Consider the following 27,486-nt stretch of genomic DNA (forward strand, 5'->3'; position numbering starts at 1 on the left):
TCGGTTCATTATTTCTGTTTTCCATACGATAAAAAACTATTACTCATGTTCGAGTTTTCCTTTTTTCATAAAAGGAAACTATAAAAATGTTAAGAGCCCCAGGTCTTACTACCTTGTTTCCCCAAAAATAAGACAGTGACAGTGTCTTATTTTAAGGTGTGCTCCCAAAGATGCGCTAGGTCTTATTTTCAGGGGACGTCTTATCTTTCCTGTAAGTAGGTCTTATTTTCGGAGGATGTCTTATTTTGGGGAAAACAGGGTAGTGAAGAAGGAAAGATTTTTGCAGTTGATGGGTTCATTCTCCTCTGCATTTTAAGGTTAAAAAATATGTAATTTTCCCGATATGTTGCTTAAAAGAAAAACTGACCTTCTCCAAATGACTTTTAAGTGAACATTTCTAATGTAGGAGACAGAAACCTCTTCCCCCTTCTCCCCCTGCATGAAGCTCCGGGCCCAGCGCTCTGACTCAGTGTCCACTCCTCTCCACGCCACGCTCCAGGCTCCCACAGCCGTCCTTCTGAGCCAGAAGTCTCGTCAGCTCAGTGGGAAAAATAATCTGCTGGACTAGTTACTTTGGCAGAATGTCAACCCCCAACCCAAGTCCTCATTTAATTTTTCTCCCTTAAAAAACTGTTCTGGCGTCATAAGCTTCCTCGACTTTCCTCACTTAGAGTATTAATAAAAAATGTGTGAGACTCCACACTGGTGGTGGTTGGGCTACGTTAGCCTCCGCTTTTGAGAACGGAAGCCCAGGACATCGCAGCCTTCCCTGCGATACTCTGTCCCCTCCAAGCCCAGCACAGCGAGAACCACAGCAGGCGGAGCACCCTTGTGTGCTGCTCGGGAGCAGAGGGGACCTTGTTAGAGCAAACTCACATTCCCGTGAACACCTTACAAAAAACATTCCACTCAAAACATTTTCTGCACAGATCATGAAGAAGAGAGACTTTCTGTTTCTGACATGCTTCTCCCCGCCTGTGTACAGAGAGGCTTTTCCAAACCTAGTGAGCCTCGGCCTCTCAGATCTGAAAGGTGCTGGCCAATGAGGACGGTCTAACCAAGGACTCTGCTGTGTCTCCACCAGGAGCCTGAGTGCTCTAGATAAAAGTCATTCCATCCCACTCCGATAAATTAGTAGGCAGTTAAGAGATGGCTGAAATCAGAGCCTACATTTCAGAAATTCTTCAAAGAGCCCACAGTGAGATCACAAACACCACAAGACTGGGGCTTCATAGCTACTGATGTAGATTTAGGAGTCAAGACAGCCTTTGAGATCACGGAATGAGGTTACAGGACTCTGAAGAGAGAGCTCCAAGCCTCATTTCAGTTCTGCCGCCATCGATATCAGACGTCACCGAGGCAGTGAACACCTGTAAATATGATGCTTCTCATTTATGAAACAGAAGGGCTGGACAAAGAATTAACATCTCCAGCTATGCAAAATTCTGGTTTGTATTATTTTAAAATACATGTACAATCATAACACCATTTTATGAAACAGAATAAAACTGCCCACTTCCTTATTCTTGCATTTTTAAAAAGCCTTTGAAAACTGACATTTTATTTAGTTATTTATTTTAATAAATAAAGATAACATTCAGACAAAGATAACTTTTCATTCTTTTAAAAGTTATTTATGAATACCTAATTCTGTGTGCAAGAAATTCAATATTAAATAATGTAGGTTATATTTTAAAATTAGTAGGGGGGGTTATGCTTATTTACATTCTTTTACAAATAATAATATTGAGATTAGACGTGTCTCCTGAATGGTATGGCTAATCTCGACATTTAATAGAATAAACTAAGAAATACCATCAGAAATTGCTGATGAAACTCTTTCTTTTCTCACACATACTCTATTTTGTCCGTTCTCCTTCCCATCCCACATTTCCATCCCCCCCCCCAACATGTTTAAGATTCATTCCTTAAACCTCCTCTGTGGACCTGTAGAAACTGACTCAGCTGTGCTGGGGAGACCAAGTACATATGCGTTGTTAACTCCCAGCAGGGATCTGAGCCTTGAAAAAGGGAGGCTGCAATGTTAAGACTTTTGTCAACTAAAATATTTTCTTTAATCACTAGTATTTCTCAAATGCTATGTCTGTACCAGGTACTGTGCTAGAGAATTTTTAAATATAATGGCAGGAAGCCTCAATTAAAGAAATCAGGTCTGTTTAAGTTTGACCCCATTCCATTCTCCCTTGACTCCAAACTGAACAGACATACCCTCAGACATGCAAAAAAGTGGCCCCCGTGAACCATGCCCATGCATTCACTTTATTACAATATTTATCAAGATGTTTAGCAAAACTCATCGTCAAACCTGTAAGGCTGCTCTCCTGTGTGGGTTCTCAAGTGCCGTGTTAGATTTGCAGACCTTGGGAAAATCTTGCCACAGTATCTGTGAGGAAAAGATGTTTACAAGAGAAAGTCAGCAGAGTGGACGTGTGTCACTCAAGCCACATAGCAGCCACATGCTTATTCCCGATTTAATTAATCTTGCATGGAACTCACATGTCTTTGGTTATTTAAAATTTGCAACAAAGTCATTCTACAGATATAAATAACTCTGCAAATAAAGAGTACATTATGAGATCTGGTTGAATTTGCTCGTGCATGAGCAAGAAGTTTATGAAAACAGACTGTAGTTTTGATGACCCCCAGATGCCTCTCTTATTAATTCCGTATCTTAAAATTTACAAAATTGAACCAGACAGGGGATTTAAAAAAAAGTGAGAGTTTGTGATCCCGGGTTGATGTAAACAGATTTCAAATGTTTCAACTCATTTTCCACGTCAGCCACAGTGATGACTCCCTAAACACAGTGCGGTATCACGTCAGACAAGATTCCGAGACGTCATTCATCAAGATGTATACCCAGAAAAGCTTTTCTGCAAAGAAGGTAACATGCTTTCCAAAGAGCAGATAAATTGATATGCCTGAGTGAGATACCCCAAGTTTCTAAAGACAATTCTGAAATTGTAAATACAACTTATTTAGGAAAAAAAATCACACAAAAAAACAGAAACATAAAATAAGTTCTACTGCTGACAAGTACCAAGAATTAACCAATTAGTTTTCCTCGCTGGCAGACTTTATTGTCTTTCATTAATGGCCGTGTTCTTCCATGCCATGACAATTGATAAGTACATGCTTGAGGACAGTAGTATTATACCTTTGGATGAAAATAATGAACTGTGAAAGAAAATTCATAAATATCAAAGTGAGACAAGTAGATAGTATTTGGACAGTTTCCAACCTCATTTATCACGACCAAATGGCCTGTATTAAAATTCTCATTTAATAATAAAATCTTAAAACTACTATTTTTATATCTCCCCCAATAAAAACACTCTGAAGTGCCTGAGATCTATCACGGAGGCTACTCTTCATCTGATCAAGAATAATTTCCAAAGCAAACAACAGGGCCCTTTTGCCATCAGAGGGGAGATTTTGGAGCCGCAGTTCATGTGACAGTCACCTGCAGGTGTAGCGTTCCTTGCCCTTCCGCAGAACACTGTCGGGCAGGGCACTGGGAGGCGCTCTGAAGTTGAACATGGAGGGCACCGGCTGGAGCAGCTCGCTGGCCTCCGGCTTCAGTGCACTGAAGCTCTCCAGCTTCTCCGCCATGTTCTCAATGGCTGACATCTGAAAGGAAAAGCACAGGCCCGTGAGGCTCTGACGGCTTTTCCTCTGTAACAACCTCTGCAAACCAAGAACATCATCAGAAAGGAAGGATCAAAACCACTGAATGCAAAGGGTTGTAACAAGAGGTTGTAGCGTTCCGAAGCTAAGCAAACAATGCAAGAACTGATTCAGTGGTTCTCAAGTTGTGGGTCGCTACCCCTTCGTAACAATGAAAATATACCGCAGCATTAGGAAGGTCAAGAACCACTGTTAGATTTTGGGAAACATGAGAGTAAAACCAAGCTGGTAAAATACTGGGTGAACTTTCTCTGTAAACTCTAAGGCCATTTTATATTAATCTGGTATATAATTGACCGACGAAATACATAAGGGAGATAATAAATCCAATTTAACCTTTTATTAAGTGACAGCACTGGTATTACGTATGGGTATCAACATAATGAAAATTACAGTGAAAGGTGCTACATGCCTGGCAGAGCCACGAAAACCGTAGGAGTCATGGCTCCCCGTGGAAAGAACTCATAGCATGGAAGAACATGGAAAGTTAGTAAATCACAGCTCGAGCCAGATGTGTGTAACTCAGAAAGGAAAAATTAATGTGTCAGATGTGTACTGCCTATGACTATATTAAATTAATATATGGATGTATCAGATTGTTAAGTGGGATCATACAGAAGGCATTTTAATGAAATATTAATTTCTTGTGGACGAAGATGAGTTGAACTGATGTTTCATGAAATATTAATATAATTTCATATAAGATAACTTGGCAAGACCACTGTAAAACAGGGGAACAGTTCTCATAGCTAGACTCAGCAAAACATTCCTGATGGAAAACCATCCTGCCTACTTTTTCCCCTTAACAACCTCATTTATGTGGCTTATAATTGTCATCTTTTTATCTACCTGTGCGTGTACTTGACGGTCACAATCAGAGGGTGGCACTGACTTTTAAAGTTAGCTTGAATCTTTTTTATTATTATTTCAGGTTAATCTGAGGGTACATACAACCAGGTTGCCTGGTCTGCTTTTGTAAGGTAAAATCCAAGTTATACGTGTGTCCTTCATCTGGGAAGCGTGCTGTCCACCTGCACATTGTTCCTGCTGGACGTTAATGTCCAGTGAGAGACTCTCCCCTTTCCTTTGACCCTCCCAAAATCTTAAGTTTCCTTACTGCTCACATTTTATTTCGAAGATGCTTACTATCAAATTTGCAAGTAGAAAAAGCAAGCTCTCAGGCCATCTTGTTAATCAGCTCACCCGTTCTTTACCTGCTTCTTGGGGCAGTATGCCACTAGAAAACTTAAAAAGCTGTTAGAAAGGTGTTCTCACTCCAGATGCCTTCTGTATATTTCTCAAAGAGTCAGGGTGGCAGGCCTGAAAACACACAGGGCCAAGATGCTAATAACTGCAAATTCAAGGAACTGGTCCACCCAAGAGGCTAATTCTTTTGCTGATGAGACCACGAGACAGAGCTGGAGGCCTAATTTACAATCTCAAGTTAAAAATAAAATGCAACATCTCCTAGTCAAAAGAAAAATTAACAAAGTATGTAGTCTGTGGACACAGCTGGATAGAAGACCGTCAGCTTCTCACAAGAGCAAAATCTTAACAGCTGTAATATGACCACTTCTTCCAAAGGGGATATCGTAGGTTTGATTCTTCAAATGACTATTCCTGCACTAGCCGGTGCTCACTCTTCTCTTTATCATGGAGCCTGCCCTCTCGTTTCATGCCCAGTCTCCTAATGCCGGCTACAAATTGCAACCTACAGGGTACCACTGCCAATTTGCCAAGTGTCTTTCATCAAACATGGTACAAAAAAATCTCGGAGGAAAGTCAAGATACATTTACTTGTCAGACGACAAATGTGAACACATTGGGAGGTAGTAAGGGCGTAAGCTCAGGGGTTTGATTCATAATCACTCAGCTGCTAAAACGTTCTCCACAGATGCAAGTGGACAGCACATCCGTCACGATGAAGGATTCTGACAGTCGCTGATCACAGGGCAGAGATAGGGAGCGGTGCTGCTACTCAGAGAGCGGGAGGACGTCTCTACAGAGCACGGTCCTGTTCCCTTCTAGCCACACCACCAGCGGTTCATATGACACTTGGGGTCTTATTTATTAAAAATAAATCCAGAAATATTTCATGATACTATTGTATTTATATTTATTCTTTTTAATTGATTCTTGCAGAAAATAATTGTGATACTCTACCCACCAAGAAATAAATTGTCTGAGTGAAAAATGGCCTCTGGCCTTCTAGCTGAGAGGAGTGTTAGTGAGAAGCAAGGCGGGTCAGGACTGCACGCGCTTATTGGGAAGAATGGTACGTGCGTGGGCAATGATCACCAATGTTTTATTTATGCACATTTAATATCTGAGCAAAGTTTCATCATCTAGTGGTTTTAATCATTGGTGCACTTGTCCGGCTGACACACTCAGATTCCTGCAGCCACACATCTTACAGAAACACTTTTCCTTTTATAGGGAACACAGCTCACTCGTGACTAGCCCTCTCAGCTTTCATCTCCAGCACGAATAAACTACAAGTCCATCAGTGTGTTTGAGACAACCAGCTGTTGAGAAATGCGTCTTACTTTAGTAGCTGTTAACAGGGAGCTTCTTCTTCTTTTTTTTAATTAGTATTAGATCATAACTGTGTACATTAATGCGATCATGGGGCACCATGCACTGGTTTTATAAACAGTTCGACACATTTTCATCACACTGGTTAACATAGCCTTCCTGGCATTTTCTTAGTTATTGTGTTAAGACAATCATATTCTGCATTCACTAAGTTTCACATGTACCCTTGTAAGATGCACCACAGGTGTAATCCCACCAATCACCCTCCCTCTTCCCAACCCTCCCCTCCCTTTCCCCCTTCCCCATATTCTTAGGTTATAACTGGGTTATAGCTTTCCTATGAAAGCCATAAATTAGTTTAATAGTAGGGCTGGGTACATTGGATACTTTTTCTTCCATTCTTGAGATACTTTACTAAGAAGAATATGTTCCAGCTCCATCCATGTAAACATGAAAGAGGTAAAGTCTCTATCTTTCTTTAAAGCTGTGTAATATTCCATGATGTACATATACCACAATTTATTGATCCATTCGTGGATCGATGGGCACCTGGGCTTTTTCCATGACTTAGCAATTGTGAATTGGGCTGCAATAAACACTCTGGTACAAATACCTTTGTTATAATGTGATTTTTGGTCTTCTGGGTATATACCTAGTAGAGGAATTATAGGATTGAATGGCAGATCTTTTTTTAGATCTCTAAGTGTTCCCCAAACATCTTTCCAAAATGAATGTATTAATTTGCATTCCCACCAGCAGTGTAGAAGTGTTCCCTTTTCTCCACACCTACAGACATATGAAAAAATGCTCAGCATCTTTAATCATCAGAGAAATGCAAATCAAAACTACCTTGAGATACAATCTAACTCCGGTAAGATTAGCCCATATCACAAAATCCCAAGACCAGAGATGTTCGCACGGATGTGGAGAAAAGGGAGCTTCTTTTGAAGAAAGATCACTGTGGTTACTTTACCTCAAACTGTTTCGATTCAGAAAAACCTCCAAGAAACAAGAAAACATGATGGCTAAATAACAACATTCTTAAAGACAATAGGAAAGAGAATTAAGGTTACTAAGTGCCTCTCTCATAAGCTGCCCCACCTTTGGTTCCTGGTATGAAATGAAAGGAGGGCTCAGAGCAGGGAAAAGGAGACGGAGGAAGGCGGGGAGTGAACTGAGGGCAGCTGTGATATTAACACACACGCACATACACACACACGCACACGCCACTCTCTGCCCAGCCAGCAACCACCGAAACAACACACAAGCTTTCCCCGGAATCCCTCCTTTCATCTTACTAATATTTGTTCTCATAGGGCCTGACCTCAGCACACCACGTCTCTACTTGAGGACAGACAGAAGTGACTTCAACACCTGCTTGTTGGGTAATTTTGCAGTTCTGTGACCCAACACCAGTCCTAATTTATTCTTTAGCTTTATCTACCTGCTCAAGGTGACAGAGCAAGACCTTGTCTCTACAAAATATCAAAAAATAAGCCACATGTGGTGGCTCACACCTGGACTCCCAGCTACTGAGGAGCCTCTACTCCCAGGAGGCTGAGGCAGGAGGATCACTGAGCCCAGGAGGTTCAGGTCACAGTGATCTGTGATGACACCACTGCACTCCAGCCCAAGTGAATGAGTAAGATCCTGTCTCAAGGAAAAAAAAAACATTGGAAAACATTAGATTTATGTTGTATAAAGATAGATCAAAACCCCAATGTTCTCTTGCACTCTGGTCTGACTCAATAGGGCTAAATGGAAGAACACATAGCTACATATTTTTAATTTTAAAAAATCCAGTGAGGCAATGTGCACAACTATGAATAAGAAATTTGCTGAGAATGGGGAAAATAACGGGGAAGTTAGATGATATATTTTTAAACAGTATTGCAATATGATCTGTTCATGTCATAGGTTAATCTCAGATCAGTAAATGACAGTTTTTTCTATGGAACAGTAAATTTTATTTACATATATAATAGTTGGCGATGTTATCTACGGCCAGATGTCTGGAGGAGGAAGTCCTTTCACCCCCCCATTCCAGTCCCCAAGAGGCTATTAATGTTCTACTGACGCAAACTAATATTTAGACACAATTCCCCAGCTCCTACCAAAAAATGTAGCTATCTCTCCAGTCAAATAAAGTTAGTATTTTTAAAAACATTTCAGCAGGCAAGATACCATCAGCTGGGTCCCAAGCACTTAGCATTTATTATCTGGCAGCCAATAGCTGATGACAGAGAAAAGCTTCTCATTAAAACTATTGAAGTGACAACCCGATTATATGAAATGATATGTCCACGGCACCATGAATTATGTGGCCTCATGTTTTACAAATTAGATTACACATCCCTTTATCATAAAATAACTAACTTTTCATAAATAACTTCTGATGGGAAAGTTTGTAGATTTGGTGGTTTTCTATATTTATTCACTTGATAATCTTGAGAAATCTTAAAATCATGGTCATTTGGGGGAAGAAGTAAATATTCATATTTTATGGTTATCTCACTCCATGCTGCACATCCAGCAGTCAGGGTTATTAAATCGCTTGGAGTTTTTTACCACTAAAAATTATAAACATATATCTTTAGTATTTCCCACTAATATATGTTTATAGCATAAATGTAAATCACGGCTTTGGAAAACCTGTGGCCTGACAGAATGGGAGTGTTTCAAAGCAGTTGTTACTGCTGTGTTCCAGGGAAAGGCTATCCAACCCCTATCTGCGCTGGCCTTGTAAGCTGGCAGAACCATCGGCCGGATACGCGGGGGCGTGAGCCGTGGACAAAGTCATCCTGTAACTTAGAAAGGGTGAGGACCCTGAGACCCAGGACAGACCTCTGCCAGGAGAAGCAAGGAGGGACACAGAAGGTCAGCAGGGTCATCAAAGAGAGGCCATAACGCCGTCCACTGCACAGGACTGCCAAGGTTGTGTCTCTCTCAGTGACTCTCCGTCTCTCCCTCCACCTCTGTCACTCTCTCTTTCTCTCCCTCCATCTCTGTCACTCTCTCTGTCTCTCTGTCACTCTGTCTCTCCCTCCATCTCTGTCACTCTCTCTGTCTCTCTGGCTCTCCCTCCATCTCTGTCTCTCTGTCACTCTCCATCTCTCCCTCCATCTCTGTCACTCTCTCTCTCCCTCCGTCTCTGTCACTCTCTCTGGCTCTCACTCCATCTCTGTCTCTCTGTCACTCTCCATCTCTCCCTCCATCTCTGTCACTCTCTCTCTCCCTCCATCTCTGTCACTCTCTCTGTCACTGTCTCTCCCTCCATCTCTGTCACTCTCTCTGTCTCTCCCTCCATCTCTGTCACTCTCTCTGTCTCTCCCTCCATCTCTGTCACTCTGTCACTCTCCATCTCTCCCTCCATTTCTGTCACTCTCTCTGTCTCTCTGTCTCTCACTCCATCTCTGTCTTTCTGTCACTCTCCATCTCTCCCTCCATCTCTGTCACTCTCTCTCTCCCTCCATCTCTGTCACTCTCTCTGTCTCTCCCTCCATCTCTGTCACTCTGTCTCTCTTGCTCTCTGTCTCTCCCTCCATCTGTCACTCTCTCTGTCCCTCCATTTCTGTCACTCTGTCTGTCACTGTCTCTCCCTCCATCTCTGTCACTCTGTCTGTCTCTCCATCTCTGTCACTCTCTCTGTCTGTCACTGTCTGTCTCTCCCTCCATCTCTGTCACTCTCTCTGTCTCTCTGTCACTGTCTCTCCCTCCATCTCTGTCACTCTCTCTGTCTCTCCATCTCTGTCACTCTCTCTGTCTCTCTGTCACTGTCTGTCTCTCCCTCCATCTCTGTCACTCTCTCTGTCTCTCTGTCACTGTCTGTCTCTCCCTCCATCTCTGTCACTCTCTCTGTCTGTCACTGTCTGTCTCTCCCTCCATCTCTGTCACTCTCTCTGTCTCTCCATCTCTGTCACTCTCTCTGTCTCTCCATCTCTGTCTCTCTGTCACTGTCTGTCTCTCCCTCCATCTCTGTCACTCTCTGTCTCTCCATCTCTGTCACTCTGTCTCTCTGTCACTGTCTCTCCCTCCATCTCTGTCACTCTGTCTTTCCCTCCATCTCTGTCACTGTCTGTCTCTCCCTCCATCTCTGTCACTCTCTCTGTCTGTCTCTCCCTCCATCTCTGTCACTCTGTCTCTCTGTCACTCTGTCTCTCCCTCCATCTCTGTCACTCTCTCTCCATCTCTGTCACTCTCTCTGTCTCTCTGTCCCTCTCTCTCTTTCTCCATAAATATGTTAACTTCTGAAATAAATGAAGTTAAGTCTTAAAGGTCTATCAGAACAAGGAAAAGCATCCCAATTTATCACATATTCCACAAAAAAAGGTAAAATGGAGGAATTTTGGTTAAAGGAAAACTAACAAGAGAGAGTAGAAACAGGAGTGCTTCAACTGGAATCAGTCTATAAGGAAACACACGGTGGCTTCACAAGGACAGGTGACACATGCCCAAGATTTTGCCCATTCCTCAGAAATCTGCATGCTTTCCAGTGAAGAGAAGTGAAACCATATATATATATATATATATATATATATATACAGGAAATTTTATAATGTAGATTATTTCCTCTGACCAAGGTCTATTTGGGGATAAAAACTAAATAAGAAGCATTCTTTGTCTTCTGAACATCTTCCCCAATAAAAACTGAAGCTGCCCCCTGGTATCCCTGACTGAAAGTGACTCCATCTGGACAGACCAGTGAAAAGTTAAGGAAGTGAAACCCCAAGACTAACCAACCCACTCACCACTCAGATGTGGATTTTTAAGCATTTAGTCTTTTTTCTTCAAATAGCCAGAACCAATTTCTGCCCTGGGATATGGATGTGAATTCCACTGTTAACCTGTGTCCACAGTACGTTCAGGGTTTATCTTTTAAGGGTTTTATCAAAGCATCTTTACAGGCCGATCAAGGTTCCCCCCCCCCGTAATGGTTGTTTCTACTTAGTGACCCACTTCGAAGGCTCTTTCAACAACAGCTTCCAGGTGTCCAGAAAGAGTTCCGCATCGAGGGATAATTACGTGGAATGGGCCCGGTTTATCAAATAAAATCATTCTATAAACAATTTATAGCTCACTAAATGCCCAATTATGACTGAAAATATGCAGCTTGACAAAGAGGGAGACTCTCTTGCATTTACCGGAAAGTTTAGAATTCTTTATGTCTGTACAGCAATTTAGAGCGTAAGCTGTTTTCTTTTTAATGCTACATTACTTTAGTCAGAAATGTAAGTAGGAAACTTACCCAAGTTCTCTGATCAGGCAGTTGGAACTGGGAGCAAAATTGAAACAAAAACAAAAAATTACTTCTGTGTTGTTATCTTTACTGCAATCTATCTTTTGTGAAATTAACATTTATACTAAATTAGTCATTTTTTCTTATCATGTAACTGTACCTTGAGTTAAAGCTTTGGAAAGGAAAATTAAATATTTTTATAACACAGCTGAATTTCCTCTATTAAACTACATTAAATGTTAGAATCAAGGTTAGAACCACAGTGTTCTTTTTCCCAAAAAAGCTAAGTGCTACATTACAGCAAAGTCATACTCCCATCACTCTCTATGAACAAGATCCCTAAATTTTTCTTCAACAACTAAAACTTAAGCAATGTCCTGAAAAAGTCAAATCTGTTGCAATTTTATTGTTAATAACAGAGAAAATATTATGCACATGTGAATCATTGAGTAAAAAAAAATAAAAATGTAATTTACTTAGAAATTCACTGCCTGACTTTTATTAGTATGGGAATTCAGACCATCAGTAGTCAAAACACTTAAGAATATTAATTTAGCTCTTCTTTCTCTCTTCTTTCCTTCCTGTCTCCCCCCTTTCCTTCCTCCTAATAAAGAAAAACAAAAATAATATTAATTTAAAAACTATAAAGTTCTAGTTATTTAGGACAATTTATGACAAGATTCACCAGGAAAACTCCAGTGCGTTAGGAGCTCTTCCAGGAGCCAGAAAGAGTCTAGCCTCAAAATACCATTTTCTTTGTTATAGAAACAAGATATATATATATATTTTCCTATGTTACAGTGTCCTTAATAAGGAAACTACAGACAGTAAAACCTCTGTAAGTCGACCACCCCAGGGACTGTAACAGACTGGTCATCGTGAGGAACAAGGCCTGATGCACTGTTGGGTACAGCTGGTGTACGTCCAGTCTGTGAACATCAGGTCAACTGGAGGAGGTGATCATTACAGGGACTTGGGCATCTGGGGAGGGCCTACTGCAGGTTTTTAAAGATGAAAGCTTTATTCAAGAAGAAATCTAACAATCCACAACCCTTGTTGAAAGCAAAATGGAAGAATAAGGGCAGAAGATTTAAGTAATTTTTCCATCAATATATATGATAAGTTGGGAAAAGACTAAAATATCCCCATTTCCATGGAATAGCAAAACAAGATGCTCAAACAATGTTAAAGGAAGAAAACAGGCCAGGCATGGTAGCTCGCACCTATAGTCCTAACACTTTGGAAGGCCAAGATGGGAGGACTGCCTGAAGCCAGGAGTTCAAGACCAGGTTGAGCAAGATCAAAACACCATCTCTACAAAAAATATAGAAAAATTAGCTGGGCATGATGGCTCACACCTATAGTCTCAGCTACTGGGGAGGCAGAGACAAGAAGACTGCTTGGCCTAGGAATTTGAGCTTGTAGTGAGCACTGGTAAGCCAATGCTCTTTAGCCTGAGCAACAGAGTGAGACCTTGCCTCAAAAAATAAACAAACAAAAATAAAAGGAAGAAAATAAAAAAGCATAAAGAAAGGACAGATAGGTAAGTAAAAATGAGTATTTGTTGTTCAAACATAAAGCCAAATACTTGGAAATAAAATGCATAAATAACCAAAAGTATTATTAAATCACAGGAATACCAAGCCAAAGAATAATAGCCAGTTTTAAGATTCTTATGGCCGTTCAATGGGCCATCAGCGTAAATGCAGGTGTCCAGAATAGAGCCCAGCAAAACAGACATTCCAGAGACCACACAGTGACACCATACACCGTGCCATCTACCTGTGGTCATTGTCTCCTTTCCAAAATTATAATCTAACCTATCGTAAATCATCATCAGCCACATACCCAGGGAAAGCTTCCACAATGCCTATTTCTCCCTTATAGTAAACTAACTTGTTTATAAGAGAAAAATGGAAAGCTATGTAGTCCTCCAAGTAGCAATGTCCAACCTTTTTGGCACCAGGGATAAGTTTCATGGAAGACAATGTTTCCACAGATGAGGGGACTGGGAGTGGGGGGTGCTTTCAGGACGGTCTAAGGGTGTTGAGTCTCCACCTCAGATCATCAGGCAGGAGGCTCTCACAGAAAGCACGCAACTGAGGTCCCTCACACGCACAGTGTTCAGTAGGGTTCCTGCCCATGAGAATCTGATGCTGCCTCTGATATGACAGGCAATGCTGGGAGTGATGGGAGCTCAGGTGGTGACGAGAGTGATGGGTGCTCAGGCGGTGACGGGCGTGATGGGGAGCTCAGGCGGTGATGGGAGTGATGGGGAGCTCAGGCAGTGACGGGAGTGATGGGAGCTCAGGTGGTGATGGGAGTGATGGGGAGTCAGGCAGGGACAGGAGTGATGGGGAGCTCAGGCAGTGACGGGAGTGATGGGGAGCTCAGGCGGTGACGGGAGTGATGGGAGCACAGGTGGTGACAAGAGTGATCGGTGCTCAGGCGGTGATGGGAGTGATGGGGAGCTCAGGCGGTGATGAAAGTGATGGGAGCTCAGGCGGTGACAGGAGTGATGGGGAGCTCAGGCGGTGATGGGAGTGATGGGAGCTCAGGCGGTGATGGGAGTGATGGGAGCTCAGGCGGTGACGGGAGTGATGGGAGCTCAGGCAGTGACGGGAGTGATGGGGAGCTCAGGCGGTGATGGGAGTGATGGGAGCTAAGGCAGTGATGAGGGTGATGGGGAGCTCAGGCGGTGATGAGAGTGATGGGAGCTCAGGCAGTGATGAGAATGATGGGGAGCTCAGGCAGTGATGGGAGTGATGGGAGCTCAGGCGGTGATGGGAGTGATGGGAGCTCAGGCAGTGATGGGGAGCTCATGCGGTGCTGGGAGTGATGGGGAGCTCAGGCGGTGATGGGAGTGATGGGAGCTCAGGCGGTGATGAGAGTGATGGGAGTGATGGGACCTCAGGCGGTGATGAGAGTGATGGGAGCTCAGGCAGTGATGGGAGTGATGGGAGCTCAGGCGGTGATGGGAGTGATGGGGAGCTCAGGTGGTGATGGGAGTGATGGGTGTTCAGGCGGTGATGGGAGTGATGGGAGCTCAGGCGGTGATGGGAGTGATGGGTGCTCAGGCGGTGATGGGAGTGATGGGAGCTCAGGCGGTGATGGGAGTGATGGGTGCTCAGGCGGTGATGGGAGTTATGGGAGCTCAGGCGGTGATGAGAGTGATGGGAGCTCAGACGGTGATGGGAGTGATGGGAGCTCAGACGGTGATGGGAGTGATGGGTGCTCAGGCGGTGATGGGAGTGATGGGAGCTCAGGCGGTGATGGGAGTGATGGGAGCTCAGGCGGTGATGGGAGTGATGGGAGCTCAGGCGGTGATGGGAGTGATGGGTGCTCAGGCGGTGATGGGAGTGATGGGAGCTCAGGCGGTGATGGGAGTGATGGGGAGTTCAGGCGGTGACGGGACTGATGGGAGCTCAGGCGGTGACGGGAGTGATGGGAGCTCAGGCGGTGACGAGAGTGATGGGAGCTCAGGCGGTGACCGGAGTGATGGGAGCTCAGGCGGTGACGGTAGTGATGGGAGCTCAGGCGGTGACGGGAGTGATGGGAGCTCAGACGGTGATGGGAGTGATGGGTGCTCAGGCGGTGATGGGAGTGATGGGAGCTCAGGCGGTGATGGGAGTGATGGGAGCTCAGGCGGTGATGGGAGTGATGGGAGCTCAGGCGGTGATGGGAGTGATGGGAGCTCAGGCGGTGATGGGAGTGATGGGAGCTCAGGCGGTGATGGGAGTGATGGGGAGTTCAGGCGGTGATGGGACTGATGGGAGCTCAGGCGGTGACGGGAGTGATGGGAGCTCAGGCAGTGACGAGAGTGATGGGAGCTCAGGCGGTGACCGGAGTGATGGGAGCTCAGGCGGTGACGGGAGTGATGGGAGCTCAGGCGGTGATGGGAGTGATGGGAGCTCAGGCGGTGATGGGAGTGATGGGTGCTCAGGCGGTGATGGGAGTGATGGGAGCTCAGGCGGTGATGGGAGTGATGGGTGCTCAGGCGGTGATGGGAGTGATGGGAGCTCAGGCGGTGATGGGAGTGATGGGAGCTCAGGCGGTGATGGGAGTGATGGGTGCTCAGGCGGTGATGGGAGTGATGGGAGCTCAGGCGGTGACGGGAGTGATGGGAGCTCAGGCGGTGACGGGAGTGATGGGAGCTCAGGCGGTGACGGTAGTGATGGGAGCTCAGGCGGTGACGGGAGTGATGGGAGCTCAGGCGGTGACGGGAGTGATGGGAGCTCAGGCGGTGACGGGAGTGATGGGTGCTCAGGCGGTGACGGGAGTGATGGGAGCTCAGGCGGTGATGGGAGTGATGGGAGCTCAGGCGGTGATGGGAGTGATGGGAGCTCAGGCGGTGATGGGAGTGATGGGGAGCTCAGGCGGTGATGGGAGTGATGGGGAGCTCAGGCGGTGATGGGAGTGATGGGGAGCTCAGGCGGTGATGGGAGTGATGGGAGCTCAGGCGGTGATGGGATTGATGGGTGCTCAGGCGGTGACGAGAGTGATGGGAGCTGAGGCGGTGATGGGAGTGATGCGAGCTCAGGCGCTGATGGGAGTGATGGGAGCTCAGGCCGTGCTGGGAGTGATGGGGAGCTCAGGCGGTGTTGGGAGTGATGGGAGCTCAGGCCGTGCTGGGAGTCATGGGGAGCAGCTGGAAACACAGATGGCACTATCTCCCTCTCTGCTACCTCCTGCCTTGTGGCCTAGTTCCTGACAGCTGTAGAATGGTATGGAGGTTGGGGACTGCAGCTTTAGTTGTCTGACAAAGCAAACACTTCTTCAAGAATTGAGTGATGCAAGGAATTTAGACCCTGCATGTTTATCTTTTAATTTGATGATTGTGTTCATATATTTTTTAAGTACAGTATTTTGGATAGAATTTTAAAGATATATATTCTTATTGCAAAGGCAGTAAAAATGGCCTAATGAATCTTTTAATAAAATTCCACAACTTGTTATTTAGTGAAAGCTCACCTCGCATTGTGCACTGGGGAGAGAGGCCGGGGGCAGAATACCGAGTCCCACACAAAGAGCACAGCTGGACTCGCCCGCATTCCTTGCCAAGCAATTACATCTCCATCTCTCTGTTTCCCTTAAAACCTTTATCATTATGATAACTCTGGGAAATAGGGTAGATATTATTCCCATTTTGAATATAAAGATTCAGAAATCTACAGGGTCTAAGTGATTTGTTACAACCTACTTTAAATGGAAAATGAAGCAACAGATGGTCTCCTGGGAGCCCTGCTGAGCCGTGAAGTCCCTGTGAGCCCGGGAGCAGAGACGATCCTCCTGTTTCAGCTCCTTGCTCTGGGCCATGCTTCCTTCTGCCCAGTTAGGTCATGCTAAGAACACTGTAGGCGTCTCTGTGAGGACTCCTAGGGCTCCTAGGTGGCAGAGGGCTGGCAAGGAAATGGAGCTCGAGGAGGGGTGAAGGGGATTTTACTGACCTCTGTATACATAATGAAATGCTTCTGCACCCAGGAATGTACTAAGAGCCCCTCTGTCATGTAGGTCCTCCCAGAAGCCAAACACACAGTAAAATATATGTGTGTGTACATGACCCTCTGGTCACGGAGGGCTGAGAAGACTTAATGAGAAGGAGGACCGGCCTGCAGGTCCTGTGTCATACACAATGTCACCCACTAACACACCACACCAGTTCTGAGAACTGTGAAGTACGTCTGTGGTGGTTGGCAGCTTCTGCCCTCAGAATGAGGCCCTGATCCCTCCACAGAGACCCCTCAGACATTCCCACTGCCCAGCAATAAAACACTGACAGTGGGAGCAGCAAAGGCCTCCAGAACCAGGCACCCACCCTCACTGGGCGGTGCTGGCGACAGCCTAGGCATTCAGGATCTTGATTCTCAACCCTGTATCCTGTTTCAGTAGGAACATGGATCAACAGGCAGGCCCCCCTCCAAGACGTGACGTTCTGCTGTGGGAAGGAACTGCCCCTGTGCTCCCCAGAAACACCTGTGAGGACCTGAAAGAGGGGGCGCCAGCTCCAACCACAGACACATGCCTCACCCTTCCTGATCTTTCATTAACTTGGAGAATAGTGCAATATAGTATGTTTCTCTCTTACTATTTTATTTAAAAACATGTACGTATATACATATAAAAGAACTGTGCAAACATAGAGAGCTGGTAGGCAAAATTGCCCATCTTATGAACTAGGAGATTTACCCTGGCTAGCTAAAAATCTTTGAATTTTAGAGTGAATGGGCACCATAAGCTCAGCTTTCTCACTTTCCAGATAAAAACATTAAGAGCCAGGCAGACTCCGTTGCTCAAAGAAATGGAATCCCAGTCCTGCCTTCTCTATTATACCAGGAACCCATAGCGCTCAGTTCTGAAATGGTCCTTTACCAGATTTTAAAGGTTATCAAAATATAATAACAATTTTATTATTATAATTATATGTATATAAATATTATATCCTCAGAAGTATTTATTTATAATTAGAAAGGAAACTATCAAGAGACATATACTTTTTGTATAATATCTGACAAAAATACGCATATGATGTTCAGGTTTATTGGTCCATAAAATCTTACAAGTGCGTTTAGATCAGCTTAATTGTAAGATGAGTCCCAGATAAACATTGACTGTTCTAAAACTTGCTTCTTTGCCATAAAGTGATCATGTAAATGATATCATTCCTTAGCCTTCCTACATAAAATTAATTCTAACTGGAATGTTTCTATAACTTTTTTTTCTAAAACTTTTAATATAAAATCATGTATTTTCTCAGTTTGAAATTGAGTGAGAATTTTTGAGCAACAGTAGATTTATCAGCCTAACCCAGGAGACTGTATTTCAGCACCGGCGTGCTTTACTCGGGACCTTGGGAAGGTACTTGTAAAGAAAAAGTAATGGAACGGGAAAACATCATACTCCAAGATGAATTCACTTAATTACCTCATAGCTTTCCATAGACAGCTTACATAAATTTCCCCCAATTTTATTAAAGAACCATCAATTTTGGTTTGAACATATTGCAATAGAAAAAAATTAGTTTACTCCATTTTCCAGCATTTTCATAAAAGTGTTGCTATCTACAATGACCAGAATTTGTTCCTTGCGACAAAAATAAATAAAATCTAAATTAAGAAACCAGATTCAAGATGTTAATATTCTACATCTGTTCTTTCAATATAATTCTCCAGATGCTGACTGGCATGTAAATCAGATTTTAAGATTTGCTTTTAGAAAATTCCCGATGTGTCAGGACATCAGGATGCACCAATTAGATGAGGCTGCTTTTTTCTGTACTCTGAGAAACTGCACATCTTTTGATAAATGGACACAACTCCGTCTAGCAAACAGCTTTGTATATTGTGGCAAATTCTTGTGCCATTACAGAACTTCACTGGAATGCCCAGTAATCTCTAGATAAATTCCTTCACCCTCTATGGTAACAACTCATCAGGTAGCTCATTTCCTGTTTTTATCTAAGCCCAAGAAGAATAAGAATGACCTTCATGAGTTTGGGGCAGTATGATCTATTTCTTAGCATCATCAGCCTTTAAACACAAAAGGCACCTTCTAATAATTGTTTTCTTAACTGAGTTCTGCTCACTCCAAAATGTACTTTGGCTCAATAAGTAGCTGATAGCAGACAATAATTTAACACCAAAGCCGTGTTATGTTTACACATCTATTAATTAATGATTCTCGAAAGAGCCTGGGTTTTAATTCTGCTAGAGTTTCCTGTGTTCTTCCCCACCAGCGTCAGAGGAAATCCTCATGTTCTCAAGATGTCTTTCATTTCATCGCACCTGCTTTTCAGGATCAACAAGTTAGTTTACAAGCCCGCAAATCTCAAAGGCAAAGTACTTACTTGTGGGTGAAACAGGAATCCCGGAGAAGGCCTCAAGTATTTCTCTTTTAAAGCTTCAAGTGGGTCGCTTAGTTTTCTTTTCTCTACTCTGAAAGGTTAAAATTAGATTTTGGAGATGAATCGGTCTCACATGTCAATTGCGACACGGTCACTGACATTTAAAGCATCTACCAGTGAAGCAGACAGCAGGCTTTCTGGGGAGCTCCCTGGTACAGACACAAAGGCACCTGCTCAGTTCATGAGGACACTCGCAGCACCTCCAGGTGCTGAGAGGGAGAAGGTCCCATTCGTAATGGAAAAATCCTATGAACGACTAGTATTTATAATGAGGAAATATGAAAACAGTGCCGTCAGTAAATGAGAGACACTTGTCACAAACTCTGTACCTTTCCGTTTCGAATGAACTCAAGAATCCTGGGTGACTTTGAAATCACGGGAACAGGGCTAATTTTGACAATTAAAGGCATTTTTGAGATCCCCCAAAATTCATTCTTTTTCTTCCACATTTGCCAGTAGCAGGCATGTTTTCAAGCATGAGATACACCCTGCCAGCCACTCCTTAAGGTTTACTCAAAATTGTATTTATGCATCTCTAATATATACATACATGTAGGATGCCAAAAATGTGTACATATTTTAAGAAAGGAAAAACTGCATTAAATTGGTAATACTCAAGTCATGTTGGACTTCTGCGATTATAGGAGTGCTCAGCACTTGTTATCAGTCCATAGTGAGTATTGTAATTTCAATGCAGTTTTTTCCTTAAAGTGTGTGAACATTTTTCGGCACTCTGTGTGTGTGTGTGTGTGTGTGCATCATATAAAACTTACACAGCTCTTCTACTTTTGAAATATTTGTATTCCATTTTCTTTTTTTTTTGTAGAGACAGAGTCTCACTATACCGCCCTCGGGTAGAGTGCCGTGGCGTCACACGGCTCACAGCAACCTCTAACTCTTGGGCTTACGCGATTCTCTTGCCTCAGCCTCCCGAGCAGCTGGGACTACAGGCGCCCGCCACAACGCCCGGCTACTTTTTGTTGCAGTTTGGCCGGGGCTGGGTTTGAACCCACCACCCTCGGCATATGGGGCCGGCGCCCTACTCACTGAGCCACAGGCGCCGCCCCTGTATTCCATTTTCCATCAATCACACAGGGAAATGATACCATGAGTTGAACTGAAATAACTTCTTTTACCAACTGTTGTTAATTTTCCTTTAACAACTGTTGAATAAATGCACTTTTAAAATAGAACAGAGATACCACTCTCTGCAATTTTACCTATGTTTTGCTTTGACTGTACTATTTCACTTATTGAAATAAGCAATGTCACTCCCATCTCATGGGTGCAAAGATAAGCCGCGGACACAGGAGGGCTGAGAGTCTAACCCCAAAACTGGGTTTCAGTCTTTCACGGGTCTGGTCGAATGACAGGCACAGGCCCTCAACTGAGGGGGAAACATCAGTGATAAGATGAAAATTAGAGATGTGAGGGGAGGTGATGAAGATGAGCATGGTGGACATGGGGGAAAACTGGAAGCCTGTTGCCATTGGAAGGGAGGAAGGAAGTGTCAGGACCATCACAGAGGGAGAATCGTGACCTCACCAGAAATGCAAGACAAGTGCTCTACATGCAAAGTCTGGAGGGTCCGTTTTCCTCTCTTTTTCCTTCTCTAGTAAGAGGGCTGCCATGGAAATTTAAGATAGAATAATGGAAAACTGTGCCCAACATGGTCCTGACAACACCCAGGACCTTATCATCTTCAAATGGGGAGCCCTTTCCATACTGGGAGTATTTCCTTGTCAAAGCAGCCTAGGTAAAACAGGTAGAAAAAGAGTTTTTTAAGTGAAAAGAATCTATAGGTCTAGCACCTATTAAGTATTAGAAACTCAATAAACATTTTCAAATGAAATATTTGAAAGTGACATCGCTTATTTTAATAAATGAAATAGTATGGTCAAAGCAAAACATAGGTAAAAGTGTAGAGATTGGTATTTCTGTTCTATTTTAAAAGTGCATTTATTCAAGTTTGTTAAAGGAAAATAACACTAAATATTCTCTTCATAAAAGAGATCAAGAGCCAAAACATGAAAATATTCCCACCTTAAATTCAATTTTAAAAAATCTACATATTCCATGAACTCTTGAAAATGTTCAAGATTTGAACAGAGCCGTATTTGTGAAAATGCTTGTGCTATTTGAAATATTTAATAACCATAGTTATAGTAATTTCTACCCATTTTTTTTAAATTAGCATTTAAAAATACTTAACCACTTTGGTGAATTGTTACAGAATACAGCAGAAGAGGCCTTTTATTGAACTTATAGGTGTGTATTTCATTCAAAAAAATTTTGGATACATCAAAGGGAAATGGCTGGATGATGAAGCCATCAAACAGAGACATGTTTTTTAAGCCAAATGCTGGGACATTATATAAGAAAAAAAAAAAATGGTAATTAACATTTCATTGACTTTGGGAGCTCCTAAAAAATTTACTTAGAAAATGAATATGACCAGTACGTGCTAAGGATGTGTTGGTAGGTTAACAAAGAACAGACTCCTGTCTTTACGTTCCCACTGTACCCGAATCACCTGCCCCAGGCGATGCCCACAGACGTTCCCAGAATCCTGCAGGATTCCCATTCTTCCACCACTTGACAATTTACTTTAAATATGACTTTTCCATATTTTCCACTCCACAAAAATTGTGTTTAAAAGTAAGTTTCTCATCAAAGAGAAAAAAAATTCTGCAGGCTTATTCCAAACCCCCAACTCCAGAAGACACCCCCAAATAGGCCCAAACCTAATGAGCCAACTTTCTGCATGAAAATGAAGTCCCTGCTTTCCCCCTTCCCCCTGTTCTTAGGTTGTAACTTGGTTGGGAAAGCGTGGGGAGGGAGTGGGGAGGTGGGTGGAGGGAGGAGGATTGAAAGGATCACACCTGTGGTGCATCTTACAAGGGTACATGTGAGGCTTGGCAAATGTGGAATGTAAATGTCTTGGCAAAGTAACTAAGAAAATGCCAGGAGGGCTATCTCAACTAATGAGATGAAAATGTGTCAAATATTCTATGAACCAAGTGTGTGGTGCCCCATGATCATATTGATGTACACAGCTATGATTTAATTAAAAAAAAAAATAAATGAAGTCCCTGAATTGAACAAGTCTACTCTCCCTTTTATAAATAGGTTTAAAAATGACTTGCTAGGAATCCATTCCTTCCTGGCGTAAACGCTACGTCTCATGGGCGCCCACCTGCTCACCAGGGCCCCTCCACCTGCCTTACCTGTAAATGGGGTCCATGAAGAACGGAGTGGGCCTCGCGTGCTGCAGGGAGCCGTCCGGCGCCGGCCTCCCTTCCGTGCTGCTTCCTTCCTTTTCCCCAAACACATGGTTTTTTCGAGGCTCGGTCAGCTTTGTCCCACTGGCCCGACTCCTGCTGCCCATACTCAGATCCAGGGGCTGGTCTTGGCTCGTGGCCGGTGTCACTGCAGGCTTGGAGGGGACTGGAGTCAGGGCTTTCTCGTCTTTCCGCTTCATGGTGAGATCAAAGGGGGACTCGGAGCTTCCCTTCGCCAGTCTCTTCACTTCGCCTGGTGATTGGGGTTCCATTTTCAAAGGTAACGACCGCAAGTCTCTATCAGGAAATGGGTACATTGATTGAGAGAATGCTGGAAAAAACGGGAGGGGAAACATGGAAGGGTAAGGTAACGCTCCGACTTTTTTGTCTTGCAGCCCCACCAGTCCTGTGGAACCAAAGTATTTTTCAGCAATAGAAGCAATAGCCTTTATAGAATCATTCACAGCTCCTGACACCGCGGTTTGCTCCTCTAAAGATGGTGAGAAAATTGAATGACTGTTGCATTCTTTCTTATTATTTATTGAAGCCAGATTCTGAAGAGGGCTTACTTTGTCTTTGAACATGTTACCATTTTCTTTAAATTTCTCTTTATCACTTTCAATGTCACTTTCCAGATCAGAGCCCGAGGTTGTTTCCAGGTCACTGCCACTTGGCGTACTGACATCGTCAAGGTCACTACTCTCTGACTGGTCACTGATTTTCTCGAGGGGCCTCTCTTCAGAGGACCTCTCGGGCTGCAGCTCCACTGGCTTATGGTCCCCTACGGGGGGGTGTTTAGAGAGTGCCTTCAAAATGTCCTGTGTAGCTGGCAGTATCTGAGGATGTGTCAAGAGGGGACTTTGACTTTTGTTTGTCTGTTCAGTACTTGATAGTCCTTTACCAGGAGAGCTGGCAGGTATCAAAGGAGGCCTGTGGTACAAGCCGGAAGGGAAGAGGCCGGGGAAGCTAAAGGAAAATCCAGGAGCTGTTGGAAAGGTAAGACCAGCAGGATGCCTATTGGCGCCAAAATAGTCAGCAAGGCCCGGGTTGGCATGACTCATATTAACCATGGACGTTTTATCCATAGCTGGGGTTCCAGGAAGTGAAATGCCTTGGCCAAAAAATCCACCTGCCGCAAAATGGTTCTTGCCCTCACAAAACCTCCTGTGCTTATTTAAGGAAGACGTAGTGCTGAACATTTGTCCACAGTCTTTGCACTTGATTTGGGTCCTGCAATCAGCATGCATGCGCTTATGACGGCAAAGGTTTGAAAACTGAGTATAGGATTTATGGCAGACCTCACCTGTGTGCAAACAACAAAAGAGAGTCTCAGGCTTTATGGCAATTGCTTCTGAATTCAGCAAGTATCACAATTGGTTTACCTAAAATTTCAGTTAGGAAGCCAGTAAAAGATGTTGGAGGCAGAAAACCCCGTTAACTAGATCCCAAAGCAAGGCATCCAACCTGGCAAATATCTTGAGGCGCCACAAATATTTCATATTTTCTCATCCTCACTACACATTATTTTGTACAATTATTTGTGTATTTCGGGGTTTACGGAAACGTCGATTTCCAGCAGACAGTGACTCCCCCACTCACTAGCAGAATCCTAAAAATCAAAGTCTTAAAATGTATAAAGTACGAAATGTAACAGGAGGCCCTTTAAAATGTTCAAGCGTTTAAATAATTTTATGTTGTAGGCACCAAAATAAAATAAAACAGCCTTTCTCCAACCAGAAACTTCACCTCATTGCCCCTCCCCTTGGGGAAAAAGCCCGTGACTGCTCCACCATTATTTCGCTGGTATTATATCATTCACTCTCATCATTCACACATCAAAGCCACACAACAATGCACATTGTGTATTCTGAGACTTTCTTAACAATCATTTTCATGATACGAGAAAGACTGACATAATTTACAATGGCTCTATTTTAAGCTTGCAAAGGAAACAAAATTGAATGTAGCCCATCCTGCATTGCTGGTTCCCATGAACTGTGATCACGTCCCCTGACTTCCCCTCTCACCAGTGGCTGCGCTAACCTTCCTGCATCTGAGAAACCCTCGTCCTTGGGGAACGTGGCCCCTTGTTGTTACGTATCTGCACCGGTCATCTTGGAGCTCGACTTCTGTGTGATCCAGGCAACTCTGGGGAGCTGGGGGTGTCGTGAAAGCTCAAATTCAGAAAAAAGGATGGGGCAGTGGGTGCAGCTGAGACATATTCCTCTTTTCTAGAATCTGCCGATAAGGCAGAAAGTCCCCCTCCTGACACAGGTGCCCGTATATCTAAGTATATGTTAAACCAGACATTTTAACCCTTAAGAACCCCTTTGCTAGGGAAGAATCCTACTCACTCCACAGCCCAGCAGAATGGGAACACCAGCACCCTAGGATTAAATCTTTTATTTTAATTTACTGGGGACGAGCCAGTTTACGTGTGCACTTCCTTTAACACTTCTGTACGTGTTTAACTCTTGGAAAAGTATGATAGGCTTTGTTGGTAATGGTTGAAACAAATTTATTTCAGGAAATCAGATTGAAGACAAAATGCAACATTTATTGCTTTCATGTGGTGGTTACCTTTTAAGTGCAGAAACGCCGAGCTCCTAAGTCAAAGCAATAATCATTCTCTAAAAAAATTATGCACTGGACACTTTCACTCAAGCAAAACTCACCCATAACTTGGAATACTACACACACATCCACACACAGAGCACAAAAGATGGTGTCTCTATTTCTGTACTATTACAGACATCAGAGTGCTCAGTAATATTAGAAGCACCTTCGATTGTGGGGTGATTGATAACATCTCAGAGGCTGTAACACTCATTTAAATGGGAATGGAAGATAGGGGTGATTTATTTGCAAATTATTTTACCAGGCCATATTGATCAGAGTCTCTTTTAAAAGTATGTATACCATTGCAATAAATATACAAATTATCTAAGTTCTTTAATACACTAATTAAAATCATATAATGGAGAGGATGGAAACAGTCGATTTAGTAACTCAGCTATGAGCAATAAAAAGGAAGAATAAATAAAATACTGTTGAAATTATAAAAATGCACTTGTGAAGCCAGCAACAGCTCTTAAAAGGCATTGAGGAAAATGTCTACATGGGTACTCAACCGAGGCACAAGCTTTTAAAAAGCTTGCAAGGTTTTGGCAAGAAGATGTTGCTCTCTAGACTTCTTTCTACAGCTGGATGGCTTTGAGAGAGTCAAGGGCTTCTCTGTGTTGGAGCAACAGACGGTGTGCTGGCCCTTCCTGGCCATGCTGCGTGGATGAGGAGAGTCTGTGTCTGATGTCAGGAACACAGAATCGGGATATTTCCTTAGGCACAAGCTTTGCTTTCTGCCCTTGAGGGCCTGGCTGGGCACACCACAAACCTCCAGGCCTCTAGGTAAACTGCTCAGCTGATGCTGAAGTCTCTGCTCTACTCTAATTTTCCTAGTAATAAGGAATTAGCCAGCAGTTAATGTAGCATTTTTCTACTTATTAAACAAATTAAGAGGCATTTTGAATATATTCAGCCTATTAGAGCATGTGGTTTCTATTTGGGAAGGATGGAGGTTTCTGTAAAGGCAGTGAGTAATTGCCTCGGCGCTGGTGACTCCAGGCTGAAGCTTGGCGGCGCATTGTAATAAGAGACAGTTGCCATAAACACACCAGTGGGGGTGAGGCGTGTGTGTGGCCTTCTGGGGAGAAACAGATACCAGCTCTAGGTGAACCTCTTCCACTCTGGTCTCCACACCGACCCCCGATCCTTAAACTCTTTTGTTCTAAAATTACACAGCTATTATTCATAATTACTCCATGGGACTCTGTCAGATTTTATATGTGAAGAATTCTACCTGCTATTTAAATTTACCAATAATTACTGAAAGTGCATTCATGTGAAAGACTTCATGCAGTCTGATTGGAAAGGGACTCCCTATAACACTTTCAAGTATAACACTTGACTTCAAAACAATTAAAATTCCAGATCCCAGAATCTTACATGATAGGAGTTCTGTATTTTTTGACTTGTATGTGAAATAATGGAGGAAGCATTAAATGGGTGATCAGAATCCCTTGTGGTTTGTTCTACTTTTTTTTTTAACAACAAAACATAATACAACTTACCAAAATTTGCTTCTGAGAAATCAGAAAATAATAAACTATTTAATTTCGTATGCATTTCCAAGTATATTTTCAGGATGTTGCAAGTCAGGACTGCCTTTCTGAGACAAGAGGTCTGAATTTCAATTGTGCGCTCCATTTCCCATAGCTTTTAACAGGGCTCCCCCGAGGGAGACTGGAGCACCCTGTGTTTATCTGCTAGTCCTCTTCCCTCCACCCAAGGAACAGAAAAGCATGAACAAAACAGGACTCTAGTATAAGCTGGAAAAAGAAGGGAAAGCTCTCTCGGGGTTTGGAAGCACACAAAAGACTATGTCACGGCTAAGGAGAGACGCTGGTCTCCGGCAGCCCGGGCTGGCACTGAAAATTAGGTTTTTCCATCAGGTCGTGTAGTGGTGTCTCATATACCTGCTACAAACCAAAGTCAGAGGCCTCGCCAAGTGCTAAGTATGCTCCCACCAATTCTGTGTGTATCTGGCTCCAAAATCAGTCTCACAGTTTGTAGCTAAACTCCATGACTCACCGTATTTATGTGCCCAGCCAAGCAGTGGAGTAAAAGAGCCCAGAATTGTGGCCCGGACGGAACAAGAACAACTGACTTTTCTTATAAAATATTTCTACACAATCCAGGGAACAGAAGTGGGTGGACGGGAGCAACGGCAAATGAGAGGCTGCGTTGCATTTTGTTTGAAGTAGGTTCCA

At 43.5% G+C, this 27,486-nt stretch overlaps 1 protein-coding gene across 14 annotated transcripts in view; it reads right to left on the reverse strand.

The window, feature by feature from the left end:
- MECOM (MDS1 and EVI1 complex locus) overlaps nucleotides 1-27,486 on the reverse strand; it is a 599,591-nt gene that overhangs the window by 15,318 nt on the left and 556,787 nt on the right. For 8 of the 14 annotated variants that reach the window (XM_053599756.1, XM_053599755.1, XM_053599765.1 and 5 more), the window contains 5 exons: nucleotides 22,607-23,963; nucleotides 19,323-19,410; nucleotides 11,489-11,515; nucleotides 3,485-3,651; nucleotides 2,327-2,404 (listed from right to left, as the gene is read on the reverse strand). In XM_053599756.1, coding sequence (XP_053455731.1) covers nucleotides 2,327-2,404; nucleotides 3,485-3,651; nucleotides 11,489-11,515; nucleotides 19,323-19,410; nucleotides 22,607-23,963 — 1,717 coding nt within the window. The remainder of the gene's footprint in view (nucleotides 1-2,326; nucleotides 2,405-3,484; nucleotides 3,652-11,488; nucleotides 11,516-19,322; nucleotides 19,411-22,606; nucleotides 23,964-27,486) is intronic. The other 6 variants (XM_053599758.1, XM_053599757.1, XM_053599762.1 and 3 more) reach the window with 3 other exon arrangements.

Source organism: Nycticebus coucang, chromosome 8 (assembly GCF_027406575.1).
Source record: "Nycticebus coucang isolate mNycCou1 chromosome 8, mNycCou1.pri, whole genome shotgun sequence".
NCBI lineage: Eukaryota > Metazoa > Chordata > Mammalia > Primates > Lorisidae > Nycticebus > Nycticebus coucang.